Source organism: Chiroxiphia lanceolata, chromosome 12 (assembly GCF_009829145.1).
Source record: "Chiroxiphia lanceolata isolate bChiLan1 chromosome 12, bChiLan1.pri, whole genome shotgun sequence".
In the NCBI taxonomy this organism is placed as follows: domain Eukaryota; kingdom Metazoa; phylum Chordata; class Aves; order Passeriformes; family Pipridae; genus Chiroxiphia; species Chiroxiphia lanceolata.
Window position 1 is genome coordinate 21213235 of NC_045648.1, and position 22381 is coordinate 21235615.

General features: G+C 38.0%; 1 protein-coding gene across 1 annotated transcript in view; it reads right to left on the reverse strand.

The window, feature by feature from the left end:
- Window positions 1-5718: 5718 nt before the first annotated feature.
- Window positions 5719-22381, reverse strand: part of TJP1 (tight junction protein 1) — a 161251-nt gene continuing 144588 nt past the window's right edge. The window contains 8 exon segments of the mRNA XM_032699759.1: window positions 5719-7293; window positions 10595-10738; window positions 11957-12174; window positions 13566-14007; window positions 14708-14883; window positions 20854-21078; window positions 21587-21681; window positions 21983-22380. Of these exon segments, the coding sequence (XP_032555650.1) occupies window positions 7199-7293; window positions 10595-10738; window positions 11957-12174; window positions 13566-14007; window positions 14708-14883; window positions 20854-21078; window positions 21587-21681; window positions 21983-22380 (1793 nt within the window). The 3' untranslated portion in view covers window positions 5719-7198.

A 22381-nucleotide genomic window follows, 5' to 3' on the forward strand; every position in this document is an offset into this window, starting at 1 on the left:
TGAAAATGCCTGGAGAATTAATAAAAAAGGAAGGACACCACATTTAAGGAGCACCTTTTGGAACTCAATATAAACATGCTGCCTTTCCCATCTCCCCTGCCCTACAGCCATTTGCTGTTCGTAAGGTAAGACTCCCCCCCAGTGGCTGCCTGTTACTGTCACACACATGGGAGCTCAATGACTGCTGCAACTGTTCAGTCTGCAGAAAAGAACAGCAACACTTGCCAGTATGAAGCCTAATAAATCAAAAGGAATCAAGAGGCTGTCAGAAGTTACGCATGATTTTGTATTAACCGATTTGTGTTACGCACACACTGCACAGGAGTTCTGCTGAAGAGCTCCCATTGCACACAAGCCTTTCCCTGACAAAGGGAATCTTGTACAAATTGCTAATCTTAATTACTCCTTTTTAATTGAAGTATTGTAATTACATATTTAAATATAAATATATTTAAATACAAATATGATTATTTTCTTTCATAGTTTCCTAGGTTTCACACCTGCAGGTTAATTCCAGTAAGCTTCATTTATTTGTATTCAGATTAATTTTCTCTTTCCTTGAGCGGTTTTCAGAGTGGTCCTTCCTGACAGCTTCCACAAATGTAAAACTAGTTGTCCATAAAAAAATACCTTTTTCTCTTAAAGTAGGATTGAATTGAAGCACCAATGCATACAAGAACTTGCATCCTCCACTTCCATTTCTGTCCCATTTTGACCTGAACTCTCATGCAGGCATGTTCGCAGAGATTATGGTGTATTCTCTATACGTGCCTTCATCGCTACAAAGTCTGAGCTAGTTGCTTTGTACTTTTGATTTAAAAAAAAAAAAAAGAAGGATCACATCTAGAAACCAAGAGTAGCCCTTAATTCCTTCAGAATTCTTTAGCACTTTGAAATCAAAGTTGTACAAAGCATGCTGGCCCCATAGCTCACTGCCATGCTATACTCAACTGCCTACAGACCAGAGTAAGGTCACTGGAGAAGTTCTAACTATCCAACCAAAAGACAGGAGAAACAGAAAACATGTCAAAAGTTATGAGTATGTCAGAGCAGTTCTTGTCATTAATTTAAATAAAATGCAATGCTTTTGTGTATATTCCTCTGTGCTTGCTCATCACCTACTCTCACACGCAAGAGGCAAATTCTGAACTTCTTGCGCACAGAGTGATGCCAGCCTCCCTCACCCTCACTGGAAACGAGACATTTTTACATTCTGTACAGAAATTTATCAAAAAACACACCATCAGGGAACTTTGCTAGGCAGGTTTTTTGGAGGTAGAGGTGGGGGCGTTAAACAGAACACAGCAGCAGGATCAGCTTTATTTATGGGCTCTCTGGAAACTTTCTGCTTTGTGACAGTTTTCAGCATTTTGTGAAAAACTGCTTTTCCCACTTACTGACACAGTTTAAAACTGGGCACCTGTTACTACCACAAGCCATGGCTCCATGCCATCTATGCCCATTAAATAATGGTAATTACATTTATGGGCATTACATTTATATGCCACCAAACCAGAAAACAAGATTCCAGTCTCTGGAAAACAACCAACTCCCCCCCCCACCTCCAGACTTCTATAACAGTAGAGTCCCACATAAGGACGTGGGCTAGGGGACCAGATTTTGGCAAGACTGACATAGCTGCATGGATATTATTGCAATAGCTTATGTCTGAAATACCTTTTCAAAGTTGCCTAGAACCATGAAGATATCAATTATTAAGAAAAAATGGAAGTCTATATAGAAACTGAAAGACACACAAGCCCACTCTTGCCACTCCTGCATTCTCAGCAGACATCTGAAGTGCTATAAAAAACTTCAGTGTGCCGCTGAGAGAAATAAAAAATACCAGCAGCACCAGCAGAACTGCCAGGGATGTCCAGGGAAAAGGGCTGCAACTGTTCCTTCTGGCACAGGCTCTGGCTGTTCTCCAGGGGCAGCAGGTTATCTTTCATGTAGCTGATTTCATAGCATTACATATTATACAGTAAGGTTTGCATCTGCATACATCTTGTGCCTTTCCACAGCTTTTCACCAGGACAAACTGAAAACAGTCAACACAAACCTTAATTTTAAGGCAACTATTCCCTGAGCACTAAGCTGACTTCCCTGATGTCTTCCCTGACTCTACTAAGGTGCTACTTCAGTAAACAAATACATAAATTTCTGTATCACCAATTTAGTTAATTCTGCCCTACCTTTTTATTTTGAAATGTCAAATATTTGGTCATTAAGTCAGGAAGAACAAAAGTTAAATATAATTAGGAGGGAAATCACTGCAGCCAGCTTCACTGTTACACCATCCATACTGGAAGGTCACTATCGGGCTCTGTATTGTGTGCTCCTTCTAGCAAAGAAGTTTCTTCTCATCTTCTTTCTGCAAAGAATAATTTTCATTGCCAGGTTTCACTCTGGCCTTTGGCAGAGCTTTGGCAAGGCTTTTAAATATGTGTAGACTTAGTATCACCATTGGTAATCTAAAGCCAAGATATAAAAGAACCTACCAGCTAAAGACTAGATGTCATTTTCCTTAAATTCTACAGCCTGTTTCTCACTTAGGTCTTCCCCCAAATTCTAAGCCTAAAAGCTGGAAGGAAGAAGGGTGGAAGTAGGTCATAATTTCTGAGAAGACACTGGTTTTAATATAATCTAGAAACTAATACCTTAACCAATACGTTTTAAGCCTGTGCTTACCTTAACAGACTGTAATTCATAGTGTTTTCACAGTCTGTGCTCAGCAACTTTTGTATAAAATGGACAAATGCTGCAGAATACTGTAAAGACAAAGTACAGTAGCTGAATATTTGAACAACAATGGCTTTTTTGTTCGACTATTTTTAAAGAAAATGTAATGTGCACTCAACACCCAACTATAAAGATGGTGTCCTTGGTCACTAGTAGACTACAGTTTATTTCTTTAGGGATCTCTTTTTTTTTCCGTTGTCTAGCTAATTGCTATTAAAGTCAACAAAGGACTCTCCAACATGTTAACAGTTAACATTAGGATAACAAGCAGAGAACTGTGGGTTTCCCTAGTGAGAATGATTTGCTGCAACAGATACATTATGCACACAGAGAGGTTCACGATGTTTAACTGTATTGAAGAGAACTTACTTTCAAGTTTTATGTGAGCTAAAGGGATCCCAGTGGTTTGTGAATCTGCCCAAGTCCCCTCTTCTCCAGTCTTTGCATATCAGAGCTTCTGCCAGGCATCAAATCCACATCCTTACACAAACTCAACACAGCAACATCCCTCAGCAAATTCTGTCATGCTGAGAGGAGTAACAGACTCCTAAATACAGAAAATTGCTGAAGCATTTATGTTTTACAGAAACTGTTAAACCTCTGAGACACATCCCACTCCTCTCAGTTCTCTTATTTCACTCATGCCCAGGTGAGCAGAAGTCCCATCCCTCATGTCTGCCATTCATCCATCTGGCTGCCTCCCTACCCCCAGAAACTGAACAGATATACAGGACATCAGGTCAGAACTGAAGGAAGTCAATGCAAAAAAATCCCAAACAAAACCAACCAAACAAAAAACACCTCCCAAAACACCCCAAATGAAACCAAACCCCACCAAAACACCAAGATATGGACACAAAAGAGTGCAGATCCCTGACCACAAACAGAGGACCTCATTCCCTCATACAACAGTGTAGGATCTTTTATCAATTCCATGGAATACACAGAACAGACCTGGTGAGGTCCAATTATGTAGCACAAATCAGAGTTGTTCCCTTGTCAGCAACAGTGACAGATACCAAATCTGCCTTACTGGCAGCCTCTCCAGGCTGAGGGGATACTGAGCATTCTGCATTGTCTCTACTCTTCCACTGTCAATTTTGTCCATTCTGGAGATGAGGAGCGATAGGCAGTTAGTGCTGTAATAAACTTCAGTGGGAAACTTCATACACATAGACACAGAGTAGATTAGCGCAGTTTCAAAATCAGCAAATCTCCAAACCTGTATGGCTTTGATTTCTGTCACCTGGTCCACGTTACATTACAGCAGAGAATCTTCAACCAGAACCTAACCACTATGGTGATTTGCTTCACCTAACCCAGGCTGGCAGGAACAGATTCCTTTTACAACCATAATTGTTTGTGTATGTATTGCTGAATACTTATTACTACTTTTCTTGAAAAAAATAAAAATAATAAAGAAGATTTTTACCAAGAACCTGAATTAGAGAGAGGAACAGTAAGTCTGTACCTACTGAGTGTCTGCTTCCAACACCGAAGGCATTTGTGAAAAATTAACACAAGACTTAAGATCTTCATTTTTAAACTTCTGTACAATTTGCAGGGCCACAGCTGGCCAGTACCTCACTGAGACAAATAGGAAGAATTGAGAAGTGCAGTTTTTGAAGTTCATACTAAACACTAACTAGAGAATAATAACAAATATAATATAATATTAAATTTTGCAGATGAACTTACCTGCTGCAGAGCCTAGCCTATATAAAATATGTAAGGAAGGCAATGTCTTGCAAGGATAAAGATTTCCAAACCACTAGTATTTTAAAATTAGAAAATGTGTTATTTTAGCGCAGTTATTCTCAATGGCCATGTTTTAACCCAAAAACATTGGGGTTTGGGTTAATTAATGAGAAGGAAGACATACACATGGTTTAAATTAGACACTTTGATAAACATTCCTAAAGGCAGACAGCAAAAAAATTCCTTCAACAGGCTGCTTTTCAGTAGAGAATTGCCATATTTTTGAACAGCATCAACCTTCTCATTTCATTTATAAAATTACAACAGAGCAAAAGCTGTCTTTTTTTTTTTTTCCTTTTGATAGAAAGGCATTACCCTACACTCTTTAAAAAACAGAAGATCAGAAAGATGTTATCTGCATCACTATAGATGGGACAGTTACACCTCTTGGGACAGTTACACCTCACAGCACGTTAGACTCAGCAGGGCCAAGACACAAATAATACCACTGCAAACAGTCCATGCAGTGTCACTCCAGGGTACCTCAAGCCCAACTGACTGGCTCATTTTGTAGTGTTCCACGTGGTCCTGATTTTGGCTGGGATAGACCTAATTTTCTCCTTAGTAGTACTGTGCTGTGTTTTGAATTTCATTACATTAATATTGCTAACATTTATGTTTTAGTTGTTGATAAGTAGTGCTTACCCTACATCAAGGACTTTTCAGTGTCTCGTGCTCTGATAAAGAGCGAGATAAGCCATGAGGAGAAGTAGCAATAGTCAGGAATGCATCTTCTGGGATAAGTCATGCCTGAGAAACAAAACTTACTCATCAATAGAAATTCAGAAAGGACACATCAGGGTTATGCACAGTTTCCCAGCATTATTCAAAAATATCTTCTACAACTTATTTTCCCTTGTAGAATAATAGCAGGTTACTAGTTAGCCACAGAATATTCCAAACAGATAACGGGATTCTGTAGGAATATCTCGAAAATTGTACAGCTACTCTATGTGTAAATCTACATGCTAGAACACTTCCAAAGTATTTGGAAGAATAGGTGTAACAGTGATAGGTCTACCACTCCTACTTGTATTGACTAATTCCAATGGCTCCATTGAATTTCAGAAGGCCTGTTGCAGACAACTCCAACTGACTTCACAAAAGAGCTCTGCTACATGTATGAACATATGGCAGAATCCAGCTGTCTGTTTACACAGAAAAAATAAAATCAAAATGGACTGTGTCACGTTCACATAAATGCATTTCAGAAACAACGAGGTACTACAATCATCTTTATTATTTTAAAAACAGGTTTATTCTGTATATTTAGAAACGTGTAATTTTAATAACTGCAGAGAAAAAAAAAATCAGCCACACCTGAATAGCTAATAACTCATTAACAGAATGCAGTGGTATATTATCTAAACAGTAGTAGTGCCATTGTGCCGTAATAAATTGTCTATTAGTAAAAAAATACATTTCAGGGCACATAATACAGCATCCTTATGACAAATTACAGTAGGGATACTTTTCAAGAATTTAATCAAAGTAGAGAATTCCGAGTTATATTCTTTAAATGCAGCACTTTAAAAGGTAACAACTTTGTGCATTTTTAAAAAATGTCCTCGTTCGTATATTGTAGAAATGCTGCTTTATTGCTGCAGATGTCAAAGTTCAAGGCTCAAAAGGTATGAGAATACAAAGATATCCTTAAGAAACTTTGTTTGTTTTTATATATATTTATATATATAAAAAGGTAAAGCTTATAAAAGTTAATTTACAAACCAAAAACAAAAGTGGTATGCACGCATTATATACAGGCGGTCTATAACATCTATAAATTTTCAAATGCATAGCAGAAAACATACCATCATTTTCTTCTGGTTCTCTTCTGGCTGATGAACACAAACAATACTCATCCTCTAAACCAAACTCACAAATTTTTTTTTGTTGTTCCCCTCACCCCCCCAGTCTCTCATGATATATTATCTAGGTAAGCACAAAAGCCATACAAACTTAATACAGAGAACTATGAGAGCTAAGATCATTAAAAACATGAGGGTAAGGCATCCCTGCTGGTTAATAGGTCTGTAATAATGTGGTTAATTTACAAATCCACAGAGGCAACTGAACCATAGTCATCCCACATGCTTTTCCCCTCCCCCTGTTCTCAGCACAATGTTTCCATATACATTAGGTAGATGTGTTTGCATTATCTCTCAGCAGAAGAAACATCTAAGCTGTGCTACCCCGAGTTGACTGTTCATTGGACATGTACACCAGAAGTCTTTTAAAAACCAGAGACCAAAATGTAGTCTTGTGAGTTAAAAACACACAGTCGTAAAAACGCAGGCCAAAATCTGTGTTTTCGATACTGCAGTATGAACCAAATTTTGTTCCTCTGTGTACAATTTCATTCAGATAACAACAAAATACTAGTAGTGTCCTTTAACAAAACAAAAAGAAAAAAAAGGAAAAAAAAAAAGGAAAAAACCACACAAGAACAACCAAACCAAAGCATACAGAACCTGCAAAACCCCTCCTTATTCCCACTGTACACTCCCTGCTTGTGGCATTGTATTGTGACCATGGTTCAAAGAGTGTACTTGCTAAATCATTGTTAGTTAAAGCAAGATGCTTAAAAACTAAGATCCATTATCACTTATAGGACAGTTAATACTTGATAGAGTGGTTCAGTTTATATGTAAGGTCCATCTCAGTTTCACATTATTTACTCAATCAGCTAACTTATTGTTTAGAAGTGGTCAATTAGGACTGAGACACAGTTTGCTCCAACAAGATAGTTTGGATCCCCGGGAAGAGACTTGTTCTGCCAGGTTTTGGGGTCACCTGTGGGAGGAAAACACAATGCTGGTGTTTAGTATCTGCTGTCACACAGTGTACATCTTGAAACAACCAAGCTTTTGGACAGGAGCTTTAAAGTTCTGAAGCAACACCTGTTTTGGGGGTGGTTTTTTGTTGTTGCTGTTTCATTTGTTTTTTAAAAAAACCTTGCAGTTTCCATGTTATTAATTTTTAAAATCCCTTTATTTTCATATAACATAGGACAGATCAATTATTCAAAACAGATGCTGTGGCACTCAAGAATTGTTAAGTACAACTCATTCTACTCTACAGTACCAACATAGTGCTTTCCATTGGAGAATTGTTAACAGTGAAACTGTGGTCACTGGCTCTTTCCTAAATTGCCAGAGGAAAAAAATAAGACATTTTAAAAGCTAATGTGGGTAGGGTGAATCTGAAGTGTCTTGGAACAGTTCTGAACATAGATAAGGCAAATCAGAAGTCATGTTGTAACTAAGCTCTATGACACACTGGTAGTTTTATTTTCTATGATGAAAATGATTGTAGACAGGACTGTAGTCATTCTGCAGCTACATTCAGTGGACTTGTTTAAAAGCCTGAAATACTGCTGTTCTGAAAGGGATTCCAGTTAACTGGTACATAAAAATCTTTACAATAGATCTATCTACCTGTGGTCAAAGGTTCTGGGTAACAATCTGTTAGAAGGGAATGTCATCAGCTGCCATCTCACCAGACAAAGGTTACATTCCATCTGCACAGCCAATTGTCTCTTTTAAAGGGAGACGGTATTCTTCATTTACCCACCTAAAATCACTACAAAGTGCTGCCACTACACAAGAAGTGTCATCATCCTACTATGGTAGAAAGTGAAAAATGCACTGAAGTTGCTTAAGCCTTTCAGATAAATGACATTAAATAGCTTGGCCAAAACAGATCTGCCTCGAGAAATGTGCAACAAGTTATAGAACCCAGTCACACAGACTGCAAACAACTGAGACCTCTGTACTAAGTGAGGATGATACAAATTCCATGTAATTTTCTTGAAGAACTCATGAAAACAAAATGAAGTACACAATGCACTGAGCAATGGCAACATCTGATGCAGGGACAAAGAATAGGGACAGCGTATAGTTAGAGAATGCAAACAAATTTACTGCAACCAGCTGAGGCTATTTATCTCAGTCAAAACCGTCAATAATGCTAGAGACTTTTTTCCTTTAACAGATTCAGGGAATTCCATTCAAACTCATATGATCAAATATATAAGAAGGGTAGAACAGGACTGTAGGACAGTCAGGTCCTAGTCTTGCACGTGAAATAGGCAGACTTTTTTCCAACCTTTCCTCCTAAATACATAGTAAGGATTAGACTGTAGCCAGTGCAACCTCTAGCTGTTAAGGATGTTCTTCCCATATTTACATACAACTGCTTTGAAAAGGAAAATAAAAAAGGAGATCCCTCTGTATTTTTACGTTCTAATAGGTGTGGCCATAGAAGGTAACTTTTTTCCTTGGTCAGCTTTAATACCAGAATCATTCAAGCTTTTGAAGGTGTTTAATGGTACAATACCAATGTATGAGGCTTAAATGTGGCAGAAAGGATGTTAGTAAGTGCAAATGAATGTCACTTTTAGGACAGAACATGGATACATTGAAAAAAGATGAGGTAGAGCGGACGACTGAAGAGAGAAAAAACCCAGAATTGCATAAACTGTTATAATAAAGCCACCTCAAGAATCAGAGTCCCATAACCAACTAATTTAGAAAGAGAGAAAACAATTATTTATTTAAGACACAGTATGGTCTACTTACATATCATAAGACAGAATTGCCTAATTTTAAAGTTTGTCTCAAAAGAGCAATGTTATGATATACATCCCATTTCAGATTAACAGAATGTGGTGTTATATTTACAGTACAGAAAGTGTTAGGGTTTAAATATACACGCTCTTGCTTTCATCCACACATGCGTGCACACATACATCCCACTTTGGAAAGGGAGAAAAATGTCTCAGAAACTTTAGTTATTATTTGGATCACTTGAGCCCTCTCCCTTCACTTCAAGTAAGTTCATGAACAGGTGCTATTAAGTTACAAAGGAAGTGCTGTGTCATTTTTGTACATAGTTGTCATATCTTTTGGGACCCTATCACTGTGAGCCCGTGTTTTAACACTGCCACGTATACACACATTGTTAAATAGATGCATGCAACACATGCATATAATAGCTTATAAAAAACAACTAAAAATTATTGCCATTAATACCTCTAGATTACTGAATCCCCATGAAGGGGAATCGATGCTTTAATCTTTCAAAGCATCAGTGCTTTGGTGTTGACAGTGATAGATACATTAGTGACAGAAGATATGCATACATGGTGGCTTAAATGCTGTATACAGAAGTACATCGTTCACTCAGTACTTACATCACAAATGCACACATTAATGGCTTGAACCTTCCACAGAAATTTTTAAAGTAGGTGAATAAAACCTTAAGACTTTTTCTCCAGATGTGCAAACATTCCTTTTAAAATCTCTGTAACCTCACAGCCGTTTCATGAAATTGCTTGAAACTTGCCCAGAATTCTCAATTAGGCTCCTCACTGACAATTTCAGCCAGTACATTCTCTCTCTCATCCCAGAAAGCCACAGTGAGGTAAAAATGAATAGGTAAATAAAACTGCAACCTAGTTGCAACTTTTACTATCAACCAGAGACTTCCGGATAAAAGGCAGTAGAGGAGAAATAGGCAGGAGCAAGCAAGAAGAGTCTTGTGGAAAAACCAGCTACATTAGAATAAATTGTAAATGCTTTTACTGAACACTATAGTTTTCTTAAATGACCCAACTGTTAGCATCAACTTGCACACATGGAAACAGTTAACACGCATTAAATCATGATTTATGAGCATGCAGATTGTTAAGATTTGTCAGAGTCCTATATGGTTAATTAAGCAACAGACAAACACTAGTTATGTTACAAAGGCCAATCAGAGGTACATATTCATTTCCTCTCAATTTTAGTGCGACTATCATTTCAAGTGTATTCAGCTGTAGCAGTCCTCAAGAAAGAAGACAGAATAGAAAAATACGATACTATTTAACAGACTAGAGATATTACTCTTTTTCTGCTATCATGGTTTTAGCTATGAATTTGCACCATGAGTAAATGTAAGAAAGACATTTGTAATGAAAGTGAAATGGGAGAGTTTGACACAAATACAATGATTGAGTTTTTATATTACACAGCATCACCTTTAGCCAAAATAACTTAAATTATACGATAGCACCCAAAAGCCCCAAAAGGACAGAGGGAGGACAGCATACCCGACGAGGAGTCGGAGGATTTTAGAGCAAAAGACCAACCATCAGGGGTCATAGACGCACAGTGTGGCAGGCGGAGCTCCACTGGCTTCAGGAATTTCAGTCCATGAGGCCCACACATTACCAAGGGGCTAAGAAGTGTTTCGCCTATAGGTAAGAGAAAGAAATGTTACTGATTTTTCTTGAAATAGGTTCAAAGTATTACGTAATTACAATGCACAGCTACTCAGCAACCAGATTGGGAGAAAAATATCAACATTTTGACCTGTCAGTAAAGAAAAGCACTTTGCAATATTGTTTCTCACACTCGAGTGACTTTTCAGTAGAACATGCTACAATCTCAAAATGCAAAAGGATAAACTGCGATGATTAAATCATGTTGGGAATTTTTTTCCAGAAATTTCTAAGCACGTGCATCAAAAGGAACAAATCCCCAAATCAGTAACCAGTCTTGTTCACGGTTTTTTTTGTACTCAAGCTGCCATGTTCTACTTCTCTGGATTTATGGCACACTGGGCTGAATGAAGCCTTCAGCAACTCCAGAGACTATGACCATCATCCCAACAATCAAAAGAAAGTATACAAACATACAGGTCTATTTTCAGCTATAACTCCAAATGTTAATGTAACATTATTCAGGTGAGGAATATGCTATGTTTATATAAAGTAACTGCAGATTGCAAGCAATAATTTTATAAATTTGCAGTTAGAGCAACACCTTAAGTTTACCAATTTGATGAAATTAGGAATCTGACAGATTAGAAAATGCACATACACTGGACCAGTGGTATAAAAGAAAAAATTGCTCAACTGATACACTACTCAACCCTTATTAATAAGAGTCAGGAATATACTTGTATTTATATAAAAGAATTTTTTTAACAGTTAAGCTGTTTCTTTAGAGAAACAACAACAAAAAAAAAAAAAGCTGAGTATTTAAAAGTGTTGAAGTAAAGTCCAAATATTTAACTCAAGTCAAAGCAGTTTAAATCATGTGCTTTGCAATTCTTTTGGTCTTAACTCTGAGATGAAGAAATATTTCTATTCAGAATGTCTAGAATAAATCCCTAGACATCTACAATTTCAAAGACTCTTAGTGCACTAGGAAAGTTTTAAATTAGTACTTAAGTCTACAAATTAAATATTCTCATGTTATAATTCAGGGCCTCCACCTTGCTTGCCGCTTTCAGTATTAAGTAGAATATTGCTTCCCTTACACGCCCTGTGAGATGTGTACTCTGTATCTTCATGCAAAAATCTATATTATATATTGAAGCACATTACAGTTATTGACATATTCTATTTTGTTGTTGTTAGAAAAAAATTGTATTAAATAATAGAACAGTGTGCTATGCTAGCTCTTACCTTTCTCTTTATCCAAAGGTGGAAGTATACTGTTGTCTCTGCAGACTTTAAAATATATTTCTTGCTCTATTCCCTCCGGAATGGCTCCTTGTGGTATAATAATACTAACTCCAGTCTCTATGGAGCTCAATACACCACCGTTGCTGTTAAATACACCTCTTGCTGTGGCTACAACAGTGTGTCCGTCTTCCTCCTCCTCATCCTCAAGTGCTGAAGGGCTGAAGAGACAGAAAGCCTGGCAGTTTTATCGATATTTCCTTCCTGAAAGTCAGGGGCATACTTCCCTCTAACATTTTAGCAGAGCACAGTCCAGGGTAGGCCAGCACCAATTTTTAGGAAAACTTTAATATGTCCCCCACACTTGAACTACTTTCACCTTAGCTGTCTTGCACAATCAAATTCTGCCATGACAAAACATTTTCAGTAAAAAAACCCAACACAAGACAAACAAACAAAAATCCCCCACCCCAACAAAAACCCAAAAATAAACAAACACCCTCCCTCCTCCCAAAAAAACAAACCACCACCAAAGCCCACAAACTCTGAAAACGTTCAGGAAGTAGTTAAAGCAAGAGTTCAGACCTGAACCTTGTGTTTTCAAATGCCTGCTCCTGGATTATACACAGAGAGCTTACCCCAGCAACACACTTCAGCTTCGTGTAACTAAATGGCATTAACACCTGAAAGTTTATTTTTTGTCTCAAAACTCCATTCTGACTTTAATACCAGAAGAAGTAGTAATTCCTATTCAAGTCACACCAAATCCTTCTACTCATCTATACATTGAAAACAAAGTTTGTAAAAAAAAAAAATTACACATTTTTTTTTCCCAGGCTATAACTGAAGAGAAATATGTGACATTGATGGCTAGTCTGAGCAGATTTCAAAACAATTTCTAAGGAATTTCACTCAAACAACCAGTAAATTTGCAATTTTTAGCACTCTATAGAACTATGTAGTATAAAACATTTCTCAGGTGCTGAAGAACAAATAACAAAATTTCAAGTCTGGTTCATTAATTATTATTATTTTTGAAATAAAACATTAATTAAACTGTTCTGCAAATTTAACAAGTCAGCAAATAGCTTAAGATTGTAATACTATCTGTTCTTGACACAGTTCTTATAGTTAAAGCATATTAGGCAAGCACGATCTGCTTTTAAGCAGCTGTTGATTTGTCTCATAGTAAAGAGAACCAATATTAAACTGCTGAATTTATTTTCCCCCTTTTACAGGTATTTTTGAAGTATCCCTTTTGCACACAGAACAAATACAATTTGGTGCAACAGCTATCCTTAAAAATTAATTCCACCTTCTAGAAAGAGAAGTGAGAGGACAAATGACTACCATCTATCAAAAGATTCATAACTGAAGTATGAGAAATGGAAAATGAAAGCCATGCCATTTTCCAACAACAGAATGCAAGATGGTACAGGGATATAGGACATACTTGATCTATCCAAATGATCTTTAATGCCTTTTGGCAGAATTTTAGAATCATAGTATCAATCTTTCAACATCAACAGAGATTGGAAGCACATTAAAAAAGCTGCGTAACAAATGATCTCCTATTGATGTACTAACTGAAAGAAAAAGAGCAGCAGCTTACCTTACAGGAATGGCTTTAGGCACAGCATTAACATTATTTGGTTGATATTTAGGCTTGTCGACCTGTACAGCATAGGTATCCATTCCACTCTCAAACTCCGGAGGCTGCGAAGAGCTGTGTGCTTTCAAAATTGGTTGAGGAGAATTTGAAGATTTTGATGGCAACTCTGGTTTATGCTGAGCTTCATTTGGCAAGAGATTATGGTTGAATTTAGGACTCTCAAACTTGCGCTCAAAGGGTCTTGCAGCACTAGTGTAAGGTTTCGTTGTAAAACGGTTGTAAGAAGGAGTGACTGTTTTCTGCATCTGTTCGGTTCCATTAACGGGGCCTTTGTCAGGGAAGCTTTTCTGAGGATAAAAAGTGGACTGCACAGTGTCCTCTCTAGAGGATCTGAAAATTGATGATTTATTCTGAGGTGGAGGAGGGTCAGACACAGAATTAACTGCAATGCAAATAAAAATGCCAGAACTTGTCAGTAAATTTCTAGTCTCATACACTCTGGTATAAGAATGTATTTTAGTCAATTCTTAATCTACTATGTAAAATATATACAGGTTCAGCTTAGCTCCACTAGATCACTGTCCTTCTGTGTATGCTAATGCAAGTTACTAACACTTCATTAAACAGATATATTGGAGACAAGGGTATGACCTTTCAATAAAAAGGTTAGACTAGTTTATATCATGATCAAAAAACCAGAAAGCCAGCACTGAAAGACCACTGTGCACTTGCACAAACCAGAAAACTCAATTGAAATGGGCAATCCTCTCAATGTGAAAGTGAAAACAACTTTTTCTTCACTTTTTAGAAGCCTACAACTATTACTCACGTCTAAAGAATTCTGGTCCAAAGAACAGAAAGGTATATTTTTCAAGTACTGCAAGTTTTACTATATCTTTGCTGAGTCAGCTAAGACAGTTACAGGTATCACCAACACCGAGAAGCTACGGTTTCAGACAGAATCACAAAGTAATTTCAAAAAACTCAATATCGCTACAGGAAAAAAACTATCTTCAATAATAATTATTCCAAGTTTCAGTTACAGAACGTAGCTACCATGCTAACATGCTGAAGCAACCCCACAAGCACCTGACAAGCAATAGCTGTTACCACAAAGACAGGTCAGCTTTCCAACTGCTCACCTTCCGAAAGTGCAGGCTTGTGATGTGCTGGGAGAGACAGGACAGGGCTATTAATTGACTGTGGCTGTGTGTACTGGACTGAAGGAGCAGGAGGAGGAGTTGTAACTTGAGGGATTGGTTCATAGCGTTTTTCACCAACAGGCCTATCCATTGATTCAGTATCAGTTGGTTTCCCCCTGTTGAAATAAAATTAAAAAACAAACATTTGATTGTTTGGTTTCCTTATGGCTTCTGCATTCACTGCTATTTTTTTTCTTTTTTAATCATCTCATTTCCATCTCTTCCTATAAACATTAAAACATTATTTTCTGGAATATCCTGTCTCAAGTATAAAAGCATTTATTGATAAGCACAAGAGAGTAAGACAACACTGACCTTTAGAAGATTAGTAACACAAACCAAGGCAAACAAAAGGCAGATGACATTTCAGGTGTATTTGCGCAATTACCTACAAGATTTAAATTTTTCAACTTGATTTGGAGTAATTTAAATTAAAAAGTTTTCTCTAATTTAATGAGTCTTCAAAAGAAAAATATAAATCCACTTCTTTCTGGGGTGGGTAGGTAGATTTGGAAAAGTATAATTAGCCAATGGGACAATGAACTCTAGTACAACGTTTCTAAATACACCTAGTATTTGAACAATGCCATCTTAATTAGAAATGTAATCAGCTTAAGCTTCACTAGCTTTATGTGCATAGTGTAGATAATATTAAAATCTCATTTTCAAAACAGTTTTCTTATGCTAGAAGTATTGATCCACAAATTTATTTCAGGAAATTATTGATTTCACAAAGACCTGTAAATTTGGACTGCAATATCTTTATTGCACTTACTTTTAGAATTTGTGTGTTTGAAATTTTAACTGCACATAATGCCTGTGATGAAATGTAACAGTGAGAGGACACCTGAAAACATCCTCACATCAACAAGTCTTACCACTTGATGTTCCTTTTCAAGTAGTCATAGCTAGTGTAAGAGCCAAGAAATCTAGGTGATGGCAAAGCAAACAGCAATAGAAGAATGAAAGAAAACAGTCATTCTATCTTGAGCATATTATTTCTTCACATTCTATGTTAGTCCTAGCAGCTGTCATACGAGAAGGTTGTTGAAACAAAGAGACGCTATTCAGAGCCACACTTCTGATCAGACCTTTACCGTATGCACATGTACCATGACCACATACTGTATTTAATGTGAGATTTGGTCAGTGAATTAGGACAGTCAAGATCTCACATTGGCAGATATTGAAAGTAAGAATGAGATTACACAAAGCCATTTGTTACAATCTGTATAAACCAAGTTATTCAATACATTGTTAGAATATGGGATTTATATTCTGTTCATTTCTTTCAGTCTCTCACAGTCCAATTTGCAACAGCTTCTTCAGTCACAACATTCACAGAACGATGATGGTTTTGTCTTGTCCTGCAGATCATGTACTGAGGGTACATTCACATCAACTGTTCCTATAGCACTATCAGCTCTCCCAATAGCAGAGGCAACACCACAAAATGCTTCTGATTGTGTTTAGCAATACCTTAAAGGACATCTTTGAACAACCGTTTATGAATACTAGGAGACAGAATACCATAAGTATACTGATGACTTCCCTTGATTTTTAACACTTACCTTGCTTATATATTGCAGGAAAATACATTTTACATGAGGACAACTTTCCCCTCATTCCTTCAGTTTCTGTATGCTCATAAATATGTAACAGGCAATAACTTTAGACACCAGCCATCCTACTGCTTCAGAGGACTATATTATAAAACTAAGAAAAGTGCTGATCAACTTCTGAAAGTCTGCTTAATGACCACATGAATGTGATGATCAGTGAGCTAAACAGCATTTGTATGAATATATTTCTAAAATCAGTGTTGCAAAAAAGAGATCATTTCAGATCTACCGTAAAGCTGGCATTTCCACTAATTTTATTCCAAGCCATTCATCCAACAAGACAAGCTATTACTGCATGCTCACTCACTGTTGTCTTTATTCCAGGTGGGCAGTAGCTGCTTTCTTAGGAAACTGCCCACCTGAAAACATCTTCAAATCTCTCCAGGGAGAGACAGGAACCAGGAGAGGGCAGCCATGCTAAAGCGCATGGGAAAAACCCCAACACACTCCTCACCTCAGCAGAACTGCTTGCCAGCTTTCTGGAGAATAAAAAAGTATGGAAGGGTAGTACATTTTGATGAAGGCAGAAGAGGAGAAAGCTGTGACACCACAAACACGACAAGTCCAAAGTTGTGCTCAATATGAAGCACATTTTTCTGTCACAGGTTCCTCACCAAGGGCAGAGACAGTCTCATCCCCAATGCTCAGAACTTGAACACAGCCAAAGTGATCCACAACCCAGTGCTCGCTTACCACTTGTGAGTGTATAAATGAAGGTCCCTTATTATTGATAGGTTGTTTTCTAAGCTGTTTCCCACTTCATTACGAAACTACTACTTTAATTTGAAAAGAACATTAACCACTAGAACGAACCAGTGGGCAACAGGCTCTGAGTACACTCTATGCTGCCTGTGAGCACAACAGCAACTGCACTGCTGATCTTCAATAAGCACCAACTCTAACAGACACTCAAGAGTCTGGGTGCTGTTGGGTAAATTACCTCATTCTGCAGTGTGTCAAGCCAAAGCAGGCACTACAGTGAACCAAGTAGGAACAAACCCACTACTCTTAGCCACAGGGATATTTGCCTCAAAGTGCTTCAACTAGATCCACTGAAACACGCCCATTCACAAGTTCTACTATTTTCTCATATCAAAAGAAAAACTATCCCTTATTCTACAGTTCCTGACCATTGTAACATGCAGATATGGCATTACTCCTACAAAGCAGCTTTAGCAACAGCAGAAGTTTCCTAAATTATGCAAATAACCCACCACAAATTAAAAGAGTAAAAAAATTTGTAATGGGAAAAATACATACTGTCACCATACTCACTCAGTGGCAAAGAACTTTACATAATTTAACGTTTCACATTAATATTTAAATGCTAAAAAAGTTGTAGTTATTGCTCATGAATAAATAAAATTTGTCCTCTGTACCCAGAATACATTATACAGATTATTCAGGAGCAAGAGACTGCATAATCAACAGTTCCTGTATAATCCAAATTTAGTCCTGTTTATTTTTAGATGAGTTTATTCACAGAACAGCAATTACCATAGAAATTCACTGGGAAAAAAAAAGATGAATAATGAGCAAGTAACAGGGTACAGTGTGGAAGCTGGTGAGAGAAGAGTCCTAAATATCAATGCTTTCTCAAGACAGCAGTTGGTTTGTGTTTCCACACAAGGACACTGAGGTATACTAGAGGCAGTACTGTCCAACTGAGCAGTGTTCTTGTTTATCTCTTTCCACTTACATTAATATTTTAGTATTTGTCTTCTTGAACAGGACTGCCCTGGCTAAAATTTTCTTTCCCATGTCTGTCCCTTCCCATCAAGGGTTACTTTCTTTCAAAAAGCAAAACTACAACATGTTTGTCCCCCCCCCGATATATGAAATTGTCAGGCTTAAAAACAGTATTATCTTACTCCTTTGTGGCACTAAGATGTCCCTTTCCATTCCTACAAGCCCTGAAGTTATACCCAAACTCACAATCAAAAGAAAATCAGAACTGAGCAGCCAAAGAACAGAAGTGTCACAGCAGACAGAAGTGGAGGGTAGAAGTATGGAATGATCTCAACCATTAGCAGTTCTGCAGCAAAAATTCAATAGTTGTGTACTTCTCTCATGCTTTTCAGCATGCGTGACAACACTGCAGAATAACAAATGTACAACCAAAGCTTACAACACTTTCCATCTGAAGAATTTCAGTCCTCACAATCACCTGACGAAAGCTCACAACACTTCTACCAAAGCATGACTTACATTCACAGTGGCAACACAGTCAACGCCTACAGATCAAAATGGAACATCTCTGGGTAACACTGAGGTTTGTATGTGAGAGTAGAATGTTCTAAATTACTGCAATGAGGCCAGTCAAGACAGTTTTCTTAGGTCTGTGACTATGATGCCCAGAGAGCAGGACAGCTATACCCTCATCTTTCCATCAAAAGACACTGGGCATGTGAAAAGGAAGGATAAGGAACATCCTTGATTGGGAATCAGAACTGGTTACAGATTACTATGTGCATTCCTTTCTTAGCATATAAAAGAGCAGAATAAGAAACAGTTACCCAACGTAGACTTAATTAGAAACAAAAGTGAAACCTTTAAAACCTATCAAGCTTTTCGAAATATTCCAATATTCTCAGTTCACAAAGACAGACACTGGATGACCACAGACAACGTTCAAACAAATAAGAACAGGATTCCCTAGTTCTAGCTCAAATCCTTCAAGCACTGGAATACAGTGTATCAAGTACATGAAAGACACCTTGCACATACACTAGATATTATAAAACTTTAGCCAGCTAATTTATTATTTCACTCTAAAGATCTCATTTACATTAAGGCTGTCAGATTTTCAGCTTCACCTGAACAGTCCATGTTTCAAGCAGTAATACAACAAAAGCCTTCAAAAATGCCCAATTTTCAGGTTGCACACAGCAAGCCAAGATAGCTTTTCACAGTAACAGCTAAAACACCTTGTTACAGTTTGAATCAAAACAAATTTAGGTAACTGTGGAGAGTATTCACAAAGTTTGCGTAAGTATCCTCCAAAATATCCAGCTCTTTACCTGAGCTAAATCTGTTCATGAGCTTTCACACAATTTCTGTATCAAAATGTTCCAAATCAAGGAAGCAAAACAATACAGGAAACAGATGTTTCCATTAACAGATTAAATTCTGGCCTCAGCAATATCCCTAAAGGCTCATTTTCCTAATGTCAAACGTGGCTAACCTGTACAATCCTGTCTGCAGAAAAAAATGCATACATAGAACTCCAATAAATCAAAACCTTTGCTTTGAAAGATGTTGAAGCACTACATATTAGACTAAGGAAATATTTTGTTACATTCTGTTTATGATCATTAACAGAACACAATCAATGATCTGGATGAGGGCATTGACTGCACCCCCTCAGTAAATTCACAGATGACTCCGAATTGTGGGAGTGTTGATCTGCTGGAGGGCAGGAAGGCTCTGCAGAGGGATCTGGACAGGCTGGATCCATGGGCTGGGGCCAATTGTGTGAGGTTCAACAAGGCCAAATGCCAGGTCCTGCCCTTGGGTCACAACAACCCCCTGCAGCTACAGGTTGGAAAAGGCCCCAGGGGTGCTGGTCAAACACAGTTGAACATAAGTCCAGGTGGGCAAGAAGGCCAAAGGCACCTGGCTTGTGTCAGCAATAGTGTGGCCAGCAGGACCGGGGCAGTGACCACTGCATCCCTCTGCACTGGGCACTGGTGAGGAATCTCAAAACTTGTGCTCCGTTCTGGGGCCCTCGCTACAAGAAAGACATTGAGGTCCTAGAGCATGTCCAAAGAAGGGCAATGGACCTGGGGAAAGGTCTGGAGCACAAGTCTGATCAGGAGTGGCTGAAGGAGCTGGGGATGTTTAGCCTGGAGAAGAGGGGGGTCAGGGGAGACCTTGTCACTCTCTACAACCACCTGAAAGGAAGTTGTAGTCAGGTCTCTTCACAGAGGCAACAAGCCATAGGACAAGAGGAAGTAGCCTCAAGTTGTGCCAGAGGAGATTTAGGTTGGATATTTGGAAATATGTCTTCACTGAAAGGGTTATCAGACATGGGAACAGGCTGCCCAGGGAAGTGGTGAAATCATCACTCCTGGAGATGAAAAGACATGTAGGTGTGGTTCTTGGGGGCATGGTTTAAGTGGTGAACCTGGCAGTGCTGGATTAATGGTTGGACTTAGTGATCTTTTCCAACCTAAACAATTCTATGATTGCATGGTAGTAAGTAGCAAGCAAAAACACCACCTTGAAGGTCCTGAAACCTACAAAAATTATTCATTTACCAAAACAAAATTATGCAGTTATGTGTTTTCAAACTAAAGCTACATCTAAACAGAGAAACTGACTTCATGAACACAAAATTTCAATTCAGTACCAGAAATCCCTGGAAATCCATTGACACGGGTGGGATTTCTGTTGTAGTCCTATATGCCTCCCTACTTTTTCAAATTAAAAAAACCAAACCAAAACAAAACAACCCAAACTTACTTCGAGTAATTACTGAAATTCAGCTGATTCTGTGAGTGTATTGGTTTCGTGGGCTCAGGATGATGGCTGGCAGGGACCTGTGCAGATGGCTTATTTTCAAAACTCCTGCGATCAAAGTATGAGAGCTGCTTTCGATAATACTCCTCATCTTCCTCAGGATCATAATGATTGGAACGTACAATATCTTCAGGTGGCTTCACTTGAGGTCTCTGTGGTTCTGGGGCCCTAACCAAGAATAATAATATACAGTTGCCTTGCCCAGTTGAACAAGCGTAATTACACCTGAATTACAATTCTATTTTATAATCTAGTTAGTAATAAAACAATGAGCATGTCATTCTTATAATTGTACACCTTGCCTTTTTTACCTATATTGCATGAAAATTAGACAGCTGTGGCACACCATAAAGAAAGAAAATCCTTATTTCCCTTTGACCTTACCTTTTCCCTTTTGTTTTACTTTCTAATTATCACAAATAAATATAGAAAAAAGTAACATGGAGATACTTAACATGCTTCTTCCCCAAAAATGCTGAAAAAACATTATGTCCTTCCCCCATTTCCCAGCAATTACACCCATGAGAACTGATTCAGTGCCTTGCTTTACTGTTGACACAGAAATCGTACTGACACACTGACTCCTATCTGCAGTTTCCAAATTGAACCACTAAGATGTGCTTCTGAATATTCTAATCCCAAAATGAAAACTAAGTTTAATCAGTTGTGTACCTACCTGTAAGTTGTTTTCTCGTGCTCATACTGGCTTTGAGAAGTTGGTTTTGGACCACTCACACTTGTGAGCGCAGGTTTAGGTGCTAGTTCCGGAGGCTGTAAAGAGAAGCACAGCATATTCTCTTAGATTCAAATACTTTGAAAGATAAAGCTCTTCATGATCAAGAAAACTAAGACTGCCTTCCTTTCCTCCTAAATATTAGCAAAAGATGAATTGGTAAGGTCCCCACCAGTGTTTTCACAAAAGTGCTCAGTTTCTGCTTTTAAAACATGCCGGTCAGGTTGCTAAGAGGCTATTTCATAAGCAGTAAAGCTTTGTTTCCAAGACAGTATCTTATTTCTTGCAATGGAGTCCCATTAGCAAAAAAGAAGAAATTAAAAACTTTAAATTACTTACCTTGACAGTTGATGTATCACTCGGGTCTTTCATTTTTTCCAAAGACGGGGATCTTCTCCTCTCAAATATCTTAACCCTACTTCGCACAGACTGTGGTTTCATGGCTGGATCTTCTTCTTCCTCTGCTAGAGATGGTGGTGTAGGCAGTGGTTTACTGTTAGAAGGCAAAACTTCTGGTTTGGTTTGTGATGAAGGGGGAGGAGGAAGAGAAACACCTGAAGTGCTATGAGAAGGCTCATATTGTCCAGCTTTAGCATTGTAAGCTTGAGAAGGTCCTTGTTCATAGCCCCTTATATGTGGCTCAAAGTACTGCTTCGATTCTGGAGATCGAGATATGGCTGACTGGTATGGCTGAGCTTCTGGTTTGTATCTCCCGTGCGTGTCATATCCCACAGGTGC